Source organism: Anolis sagrei, chromosome 1 (assembly GCF_037176765.1).
Source record: "Anolis sagrei isolate rAnoSag1 chromosome 1, rAnoSag1.mat, whole genome shotgun sequence".
Taxonomy (NCBI): domain Eukaryota; kingdom Metazoa; phylum Chordata; class Lepidosauria; order Squamata; family Dactyloidae; genus Anolis; species Anolis sagrei.
Genome location: NC_090021.1, coordinates 290,324,350 through 290,335,188, shown reverse-complemented (window position 1 = coordinate 290,335,188; position 10,839 = coordinate 290,324,350). Strand labels below are relative to the sequence as shown.

The window sequence follows — 10,839 nt, the reverse complement described above, 5'->3', positions numbered from 1 at the left end:
GTGACTTTGGGTGACTTTGGAATGAGTTAGAGCTTTCAAAAAATTATAGGCCCTTTCACACAGCCCTATATCCCAGAATATCAAGGCAGAAAATCCCACAATATCTGCTTTGAACTGGTTTATGAGTCCACACTCTGATAATTTGGGATTTTTTTTTTTGCCTTGATATTCTGGGATATAGGGCTGTGAACAGGGATATCTGAGTCCACACTGCTATATATTCCAGTTCAAAGCAAATAATGTGGGATTTCACATTATGTCAAGGTCTATTTTCCTCAAACTCCACCAGTGTTCACATTTGGGCATATTGAGTATTTGTGCCAAGTTTGGTCCAGATCCATCATTGTTTGAGTCCACAGTGCTCTCTGAATGTAGGTGAACTACAACTCCAAAACTCAAGGTCAATGTCCACCAAACCCTTCCTGTACTTTCCGTTGGTCATGGGACTTCTGTTTGCCAAGTTTAGTTCAATTCCATCATTGGTGGAGTTCAGAATGCTCTATGATTGTAGGGGAACTATAAATCCCAGCAATGACAACTCCCAAATGACAAAACAATTTTTTGAGTGATGGTCACTCCTTGGGTTAGTAGGTGCCTTGTGGCCAAATTTAGTGGCAATTAGTCCAGCGATTTTTGAGTTATGATGTCACTGAAAATGAACAGAGCATTTTCATATAGATAGATACAGATGACAGACAGATAGATGGATAGATGGATGGAACAGTGAGCCATAGCAGGTGAAACGCTGTCCAATTCCTTCCATTCAGTTGTACCCAAAGGGAAGGGAAGAAAGGGACGGATGGGATGGAGAGGCTCTGACTGCGCATGCGTGGGAGGGGGCGCGTGCCCCCCCCCAACACGAAAGGCAACTGAAGGGGAGGGGGGAGCGGTAGAACCCCTGGATTGGAGGAGGAGGAGGAGTATGCCCCTGCTGTGTGTGTGCGTGTGTGTGTGCGTGCTGAGCGGGGCCCTCTCCCTTCCCGTTGCCTTTTTAAGGCGAGGCCTCCCCTCCTCCCTCCCTCCCCTCTCCTTGGCTGCTCGTCCCTTGGATCCCTCCCTCTTCCTCTCCCGGCCGAAGACGCCTTTTGCTCCAGAGGACCGCATCCGTCGCCGAGGGAAGGAAGGAAGGAAGGAAGGAAGGAGGGAGGAGGCGCCGGGCTCCCTCGGGCTTGGTTGAGCCTCCGCCAGCTGCTGCCTCTTCTCCTCCTCCTCCTCCGGGTTCAGCATCAGTCCCAGCTTGCCTGCCTGCCTGCCTGCCTGTCCTTCTCCCCCGTGATGTGATGTGATGTGATGTGATCGGCGCCGGGGAGGGAAGGGGGGCATCTCCCCATCGGCCGCCGCCTCACGACGGAGCGGGCGGCGGAGCATCGGGCCAAGGGCCGCGCCCCCATGAAGAACAAGGAGAAGGAGAAGGAGAGGGAGAAGGAGGCGGCCTCGGAGCGGGGCAAGCCGGCCACCTACACGGGGGACAAGAAGGCGCGCATGGCGGCCAAGACCAACAAGAAGTGGGTGCGCCTCGCCACCGTCCTGGCCTACGTCCTCTCCGTCTCGCTGGCCGCCATCGTCCTGGCCGTCTACTACAGCCTCATCTGGCAGCCCGTGCGCGGAGGGGGGGCGCCCCACGGACAGGCCCGCCCGCCCGGAGCAGGAGCAGGGCACCTGGGCAGCCCCCACAGCCAGCCCCCCACCGCCCTCCCGGAAGGAGAAGGCATCGCCACCGCCACCCCACTCGCCCCGGACCCCGGCAGCACCTTGACGCCCTAGGGACGCCTCTTGCCTCTCCCGCAGAAGCCCACCACCCTCTCGAAGGGAGACGCCTCCAGGCCTCGGACCCTCGGGCTCCCGCCGCACTCCCGGACCCAAGCGCACCAGGGACAAGGAGGGCTTCCCTTCTTGGCCTCCTGCTCTTCAACTCCTCTCGAAGGAAGCCGCCTCCAGGCCTCGGACCCTTGGGCTGCGCACGCACTCTCGGACCCAGACGCACCAGGGACGACAAGGGCTTTCCTTCTTGGCCTGCTGCTCTTCAACTCCCCCTCTCCTCTCCCTTTCATCCCTCTCTTTTGGGACCGGACCTTTGCTTTGAGTTTTTATGAACCCAGGACCTACTCTTTGGGCTCAGGTATGTCTGTGGGCCTCTGGGGACACCGACCCTCCTGGAGGAGAAGCCCATCCACGCACTTCTTAGTCCCAGGCCTTGAAAAGGCCCAGTACATTCTATAAGATGTACCCACCACACGGATTGGAGAGAAGGAATGGAAGTCTCAAGGGCTATGGGGTGGGGAGGGGGAGCATGACTTGCTTGGAAGGCCATACTATAGGGTGGGGAAGGGGAGGGAGGAAGGCTGCGGTCTCTGTTTGACTTTTCTGGAGGAGAAGCCCATCTTTCTCTTCTCCCACATACTTCTTAGTCCCAGCCTCGAAAAGGCTCAGTAGATTCTATAAGATGTACCCATCACAAGGATTTTAGAGAAGGAATGGAAGTCTCAAGGGCTATGGGGGGAGTGTGGCTTGCTTGGAAGGCCATACTATAGGGTGGGGAGAGCATACTATAGGGTGGGGAGGGGGGTGGTGGAAGGCTAAGGTCTCTTGTTTGACCTTTCTGGAAGAGAATCATAGAATTGGAAGAGACCTCATGGGCCATCCAGTCCAGCCCCCTGCCAAGAAGCAGTACAATCGCGTTCAAAGCACCCCCAACAGATGCCCATCTAGCCTCTGTTGAAAAGCCTCCATAGAAAGAGCCTCCACCACACTTCGGAGTAGAGAGTTCCACTGCTGAACAGAAGCCTACCTTTCTCTTCTCCGACGCACTTCTTAGTCCCAGGCCTCAAAAAGGCGCAGTAGATTCTATAATATGTACCTATTACGCGGGTTTTAGAGAAGAGATTGAAGTCTCAAGGGCTATGGGGAAGGGGCAGCTTGGCTTGCTTGGAAGGCCATACTATAGGGTGGGTTTGGAGGGGAAGGGGGCAAGAAAGGAAGGCTAAGGTCTCTATTTGACCCTATACTTGATCACTTCTTTAGCACATCTCTTGGAAAGGATTTCTCTTCTGCTGTAAACATGTCCAGAAAGAAGTAGTTCCCTTTAGGCTTTTAATCTTTGGATTTTTCTTCTTCTCCCCCTTATCTTTTCTAAGGCAACTTGCATCATTTCAACACTCTCCTGTTTCTTAACATCTCCCTCCTGTCCAGTTTGGGCCTAAACCAGGCATGGGCAAACTTTGGCCTTCCGGGTTGTTGTGTGTTTTCCGGACTGTATGGCCATATTCCAGAAGCATTCACTCCCACCATTCCTAACAGCCTCAGGCGCCTTCCTTTCCCCCCTCAGCCACTTAAGTGGAAAGGAAAGAAAGGAAAGGGCCTGAGGCTGTTAGGAATTGTAGGAGTTGAGGTCCAAAACATCCAGAGAGAGGGCCAAAGTATTGTCGAAGGGTTTCATGGCCAGAGTAGCTAGGTTGTTGTGTGTTTTCCGGCCTGTGTGGCCATGTTCCAGAAGCATTCTCTCCTGACATATCGACTGCATCCTCAGAGGTTGTGAGGTTTGTTGGAAACTAGGCAAGTGAGTGTGGGATGTCCAGGGTGGGAGAAAGCCAAGCTTTGAAGCTGCAAGGCTATTCAATGCTAACCAAGATGGTGACATTCACACTTGCCTCAAACAGACAAGAGTTCTTTCTCAGAAAACACACAACAACCCAGTGATTCCGGCCATGAAAGCCTTCAACAATACTTTGGCCCTCCCTCCGGGTGTTTTGGACTTCAACTCCCACCATTCCTCACAGCCTCAGGCCGCTTAAGCGGCTGAGGGGGGAAAGGAAGGGGCCTGAGGCTGTGAGGAATGGTGGGAGTTGAAGTCCAAAACACCTGGAGAGAGGGCCAAAGTTTGCCCATGCCTGCTATACTTGATCACTTGTTTTTAGCACATCTGTTTGAAAGGATTTCTCTTCTGCTATAAACATGTCCAGCAAGAAGTGGTTCCCCACGACGCTCTGGCCTTATGACTGTGTTTCATTAGGCTTTCAACCTTTGGGTTTCTTTTCTCCCCCTTATCTTTTCTGAGACAAGTTGCATCATTTCAGCACTCTCCTGTTTCTTAATGTCTCCCTACTGTCCCCTTTGGGCTTAAACCTTCAGAATGAGATCCTAAACCTGCATCTGAGGACCTTGGCAAAAGATTTGGTTCTCAGTCTTCAAGCCTTGTGACCATGGATGCAGAATTAATGCAGTTTGACACCACTTGAACTATCCTGGCTCAGTGAACTGGAATCTTGGAAGTTGTAGTTTGGTGTGGCACCAGCACGCTTGGGCAGAGAAGGCTAAAGACCTTCTAAAACTACACCCCCACCATTGCATAGTATTGAGCCTTGCTAATTAAACCACTTCATCACACTAGAGAATGAATTCACTTTGAATCCAGTTTCTGCTTCCTGCAGAATTCTGGGATTTGTAGTTTAGTGAGGCTGTTAAAGTCTCTTCCCTAAACTACAACCCCCAGAATTCTGCGGGAGGCAGCAACCAGATTTTAAGTGGATTCAAAGTGGTGTCAAGCTGCACTAATTTCACAGATTCACCCTCTGTTTAAATGTTTGGGGTTTTATGTGTTGTCAAAGGCTTTCACGGCTAGAATCACTGGATTGCTGTGAGTTTTCCAGGCTGTATGGCCATGTTCCACAAGCATTATCTCCTGATGATTGGTCCACATCTATGGCAGGCATTCTCATAGGTTGTGAGGTCTGTTGGAAACTAGGCAAGTGGGGTTTCTATATCTGTGGAATATCCAGGGTGGGAGAAAAAACCCGTTGTCTTCCCCTGGCAGGAAGCAGCCAAGATTTGAAACTGCAAGGCTATTCAATGTTAATCAATGTGATGAATTGCAGCATTCACATTAGCCTCAAACAGACAAGAGTTCTTTCTGCACATATATAAATCCCACTTGTCTAGTTTCCAACAAACCTCACAACTCTGAGGATGCCTGCCATAGATGTGGGTGAAATGTCAGGAGAGAATGCTTCTGGAACATGGCCATACAGCCCGGAAAACACACAACAACCCAGTGATTCTGAACAGGAAAGCCTTCAACAATACATTGAACAACAACAACAAAGTTGCCTGCCAGCAACCTTGGGGGCATCTAAATTGTAGAATTAATCCAGTTTGGGTTTTTTTCCCCCCACTTAGCTGATTTTGGGGGATTTTTTGCCCAGGTCTGTTTCCTCACCAGAACCACCAGGGAATAACAAAAGCAGTTGTCTTGGGATCCTATTGTCTGGGAGTCCCCAAATTATCCTTCAGCCTCCCTCGTTTTTTGGATGCTTGGAATGACCTCTGGAACTTCCAGCCAGAAATAAATTGGATGTTTCCTGCTTGGCCGCAATTACTGCAAATGTGATTTGTACGTGCGGTTCCAGAAGTAGTTCCAGCACTAAATCAGGGGGGAATGTAGTTAGCGTGGCCTTCTCTAACCTGGTGTCTTCCAGATGTGAGGGAAAATAGCTGTCATCATTCCACCAAACATGTTTGGGAGCCTTATCCAGCATCTGTGGAGGGTGCCAGTTTGGGAGAGTCAGAGGCAAGAATCTGCACTGCCAGTAATACAGTTTGAACGGTGTTATATGGGTATACGCCAGGCATACGGAAACTTCAGCCTTCCGGGTGTTTTGGACTTCAACTCCCACCATTCCTAACCGCTTCAGGCCCCTTCCTTTTCCCCCTCAGCTGCTTAAGCGGCTGAGGGGGAAAAGGAAAGGACCTGAGGTGATTAGGAGTGGTGGGAGTTGAAGTCCAAAACACCCGGAAGGCTGAAGTTTGCCTCTGCCTGGTCTACACAGTGATTATGTCATGCAGTTCAGATGTACTGCTACCACCCTCACACCAGGTAATAGTTTTCCCAACACTTGAATGAGCCTAACCACTTGTCTGGGGTCTATGCTGAAAACCATGCCTTTTCATTTTTCTTTATCTTGCCTTTTTACTTTAAGATATGATGGTTTACCAGTTGATGACATGCCTGTTGAAGAATGTACTATAAAGAAGAGTAGAATGTAGTTTGAATGGCTGAAGCCTAGGCAGAGTGGTGGTCTGGCTTATTTTATTTTCTGTGTCAGACTCATAAAATCTCCGTCCTGAAGAGAAAAGCCTGACCATTTCCAACACAAAAAGGCAGTGGACACTTAGGAAGGCTTTTCCATGCACTACAATTTTCTTCAATCCTTTTAGTTTCACTGTGAGGAAAAGGGTCTTTGCAGAGAATCCTGTAGTTCTTTCCATTTTCATTCTGCTGACACATACGCTCGCACTGCATTTTTTTCTTAGACTTTAAGGTGCCCCAAGACTTTGTTGATGCTTTGGCTGAAACTGACTAAACATGGCTGCCTGTTTGGATCGTAGGTAGTGTGATGGATTGCTTATCTGCTTTTTTGACTGCTGTGAATATTCTAGGCTCACTAGCTATGATGTGCATCAGCTACCTTATTCAGCAGACTTGTAGGAGAAATGAAAAATATTTCTCCCTCTGAAGTAGCCTTTAGTACACACTGCAGCAGTAGATGGGAGCCTGGAAACACACAGCACAATTTTTTTTCCATATCAGGAGCAATATGAGAAACTGCAAGTCGCTTCTGGTGTAAGAGAATTGGCCATTTGGAAGGATGTTGCCCAGGAGACACCTGGGAGGCTTCTCTCCTGTTCCTGCATGAGAAGCTGGAGCTGACAGTTGGGAGCTCACCCTGCTCCCCAGATTCGAACCGCCGACCGTTTGGTCAGCAGTCCTGCAGGCACAAGGCTTTAACCCATTGCACCGCCGGAGGTTCCTAGCACAATCTTATACATGATTACTTAGAAGCAAGCCCCTTGACTTTAGTGAGACTTCTTTCCTAGTAGATATATATATATATATATATATATAGGATTGCAGCCTTTCTAGCCATGAGTACTAACAGCAATGTTACCACATGGAGCCAGTAGGACTACGTCTTGCTTCTTAGGAGAAGCTCAGCAACCTATTTTCGGTTTTTCTTTCCTGTGGTGATTTTGGCAGTCTGCTGACTTCTGCTCCGCTGTGTCAAAGCACTGAACTCACCATTTCAAAAAAGCAGATACTTTGCAAATGAAGCGATATCTCTGAGGCGTTTGAAGGGAGGGCCACAAACCTTTGACAAAAGATACATGATCTCTCCCCCCCCCCCCCCCAATTCATTTTCATTCAAGTAAATAGCAACAATATGTAGCCTTAAAGGGATTTTAAAAAATAAGCTGTATGGTTAAACTGCTGGTTGGGCATATTGAACATGGATAAACAAAAGGGTGCTTTTCCTTGGATCTCAACGTCTTGGAAAGAAGGAAGCAAGTATGGGCAAAAATGGCTTTAATATCAAGCGATCCTTCTGTACGATTATCGCCAAATGTCAGACTTGATAAATAGGTTTAAATTTAAACTTGTGAACATGCTCTAATGTTGTCTATATTTAAATCAGCCATGTAAGCTCAGTCTGTATTCAGAAGTTCTGTATATTTTTTAAGAAAAATATTTTTAAGGTGATAAAAAATACATTGAAAGATTTCTGCCAAAACTCATGTGGTTTTAGACTTCTGCTTGTTTGGTGTTTATTTTAATCCTCATTTCGTTGAAGAATATTCTCCTTTCCCGTTTGTTGATGGCTGAGAATGGGGACAACGTGCCAACTTCATTCCTGGGGGGTAAGCTGGGCTAATTCATTTAATTCTTTATATGAGCATTTTGGTTTCTATGTTACTGCAGCACTCAGAGTGGGCAAATTTAAACCTATTATATATCAGAGAGGGATCCAAAGAGCAAAATAGCTGTGTGGTAGTATTTTGTCCAAGAGAAGAATGTGTGAAGTTATCTCATAGAAGAATCATAGATTTGGAGACCTTGTGGGCCATCCAGTCCAAACCCCTGCCAAGAAGCAGGAAAATCACATTCAAAGCACCCCTGACAGATGGCCATCCAGTCTCTGCTAAAAAATCTCTAAAGAAGAAGCCCCCACCATACTAGGGCAGAGAGTTCCACTATTGAACAGCTCTCACAGTTAGGAAGTTCTTTCTCATGTTCAGATGGAATCCCAATTCCATGGCTTGAGGCCATGTTCCACATCCTAGTCTCCAGGGCAGCAGAAAACAAGCTTGCTCCCTGCTCCCTATGACTTCCCCACACAGATTTATGCATGACCCTCACCATGTCTCCTCTCAGCCTTCTCTTCTGCAGACTAAACATGCCTGGCTCTTTAAGCCACTCCTCATACGGCTTGTTCTCCAGACCCTTGATTGTTTTAGACGCCCTCCTCTGGACACATACCAGCTTGCCAACATCTCCCTTCAATTGTAGTGTCCAGAATTGGACACAGTATTCCAGGTATGGTCTGACCAATGCAGAATAGAGGGGTAGCATGACTTCCCTGAAACTAGACACTATTTATGCAGGCCAAAATCCCATTGCCTCTTTTTTGTCGCTGCATGACATTGTTGGCTCATGTTTAACTTGTTGTTCACATGGACTCCAAGATCGTTTTCACATGTACTGCCAAGAGGTACGTTATCTCCAGACAACAGATTTCAGACTACAGCGCTTAGAGTTCCTTAGCATTGGCCAAGCACCGCATGGTAGTGATTGAATTGTTAAACAAAAACATCTAGAGCAGCCTTTCTTGAACTTTTTATCCTGGAGAAATCCTTGAAATATTTTTCAGATCTTGGGAAACCCCTATATAAAATCAATTATATCAACAGCTTAAAAAAAACGTTTTTCTGATCATGATTTATCATAAACCTCTAGCAAACCTTATAGAAACCTGAGGTTCTTGAGATTTATTATTGAAAAACCCTAATCCAGAGAGTTAAATTTTTCCCATCTTGTAATAAAACATAGCTGGCCTCCTGCAGATTGGGAACCAATATTTAAAGATGGTTTTCCACACATTTTGCATGGCCCTTATCTTTGAAGGCATAACTGGAGAGAATCCCGAAGGCACAACAACTCCATGTGCTATACATATTCCTATATTAAAAGTACTTGTGTTTAGGAATAGCTGTACAGTCCTGAATTGGTTCATAAGGTGCCCGTTTGCAAGGTGGTACATTACTGCTTCCATGTAAGTGTATAACTTTTTGTTTTATCTATGATAATCCCATAAGATTATTTATCTGCCTGTAATATCCTCTATAGGAGATAAGAAAGCCCTAATCATGGCAGTTGCTTTTGTTGGAAGTAGGATTGGCTGCTGTACAGTTTGATCCTTTGAAGTTGGCAGTAACATATCTATTGGGAAATGCTGCCTGTATTAACAGTCTAAGCTAGAAGCATGCAAAAAAAGGATGAATAGGGGAGGAAGGAAGCAGATTCATCCAATTCGAAGAAATTTCCATTCAGTTGGAGCAGAACTTGTCACCCAAACAGTATGTTTTCCGACTCCTAGCATCCCTAAGCTATTGTGGCTAGCATCAACTGGGGACTACGGAGAATTGCAGTTCAAAAAGCCAATTTTCTAAGCTCTGATGCTAGAAATTTGGCTGAGGGAATATGAGTTCCTGAGATCCCATGTGACAAGGAACCATTCTACTGACTTGCAGTTTGCTTTGTTATTTTGCCAGACTAGAATGGAATTTGCTGGAGCTTTCTTTAATTAGGTGTTCCACAGAGACAGTGATTTTTCCCCCAATTTTCATTTGTTTGTTTTTTAGGGATTGCATGAGCTTTGTTGGTTTATATGCCCTCATATAAACCAGCAAATTTTGGATTCAATATCCATGGTTTCACTTACCCATGTTCAGAGACACCCGTCTGCAGAATCGTTTCTGGACCCCTCTAGATCCTCCAATGCAGTTCTATGATATGCTTTTAGACTAAGTGCAGTGAAAATGTAATGTTCCATATCTATGGCTTCAGGTATCCATGGGGGATTTTGGAATGTATCCCCTATAGATATGAGGGTCATGTTGTATACAGGAACCCTAGGGTTTTCATTGCCAGATTGATTCAGAGGAAATTTGTCCTTTATTTATCTAGTTACTTCATTTTTATCCCACTTTTCTCACCCAAGGGAACTAAAGGCAGCTTATAGCTACGGCAAGAATTCAATACCGATAAAAACCAACAATAAACAAAACTCACAGTTAAAACGATTAAATATTTTACTCTCCAAAACATATAACCTTCCAATCTTATTTAGATATCCAATTTGTATTCACTAAAGGCACACATCTCTTTAAAGTGCATAGAGGAGAAAAGTATCAGAAAAATACTAGAAAAGAATGTTATGCTTCAGCCTTAGAGAAAAAGAGAGGAGTAGTACTGTATGTCAACCCAAAAATACAAGCGCAACTAGCTTTCAAAGACCAAGAAGGAAGAATAATTGGCATTATAATTTCCCTAGACAATAAAAATTGATATTTATTTATTTATTTATTTGAGATTTTTATATCCTGTTCTTCTCCACTTCCGTGGAGGGACTCAGAATGGCTAACAGCAAAAATTCAATGCAAGATAATAAATAACAGTTTTAAAACACATACAAATACAATAAGTTAAAAATACACATATGTTATGTAATATATATTTGCATTTTTTTTGCTAAGACTGAAAGTGTGTGACTTGCCCAAAGGCACCCACATTATTTCCCAGGCTCAGCAGAGATTCCAACCCTGGTTTCCCAGAGTTTCAGTCCAACTCTCATATCACTTCACCATGGTGGCTCAGCACAGGTGCTCAGGCACATTTAAATGTTTTCTTTTTTCATAGCATTAGTGCCTTTCTAATTACGACTTGCTAAAGTCAATGAAAGAAGAAGAGTAAGGAATTGAATTAGAACACCACTCTGTAACATCCCCACT

General features: G+C 45.9%; 1 protein-coding gene across 1 annotated transcript; it reads left to right on the top strand.

Annotated features, from left to right (window-relative positions):
* Window positions 1–944: 944 nt before the first annotated feature.
* INAFM2 (InaF motif containing 2) lies at window positions 945–10,583 on the top strand. The gene has a single exon (XM_067462853.1). The coding sequence runs from the start codon at window positions 1,390–1,392 to the stop codon at window positions 1,762–1,764; it is 375 nt and encodes a 124-aa protein (XP_067318954.1). The 5' UTR covers window positions 945–1,389; the 3' UTR covers window positions 1,765–10,583.
* Window positions 10,584–10,839: the final 256 nt, after the last annotated feature.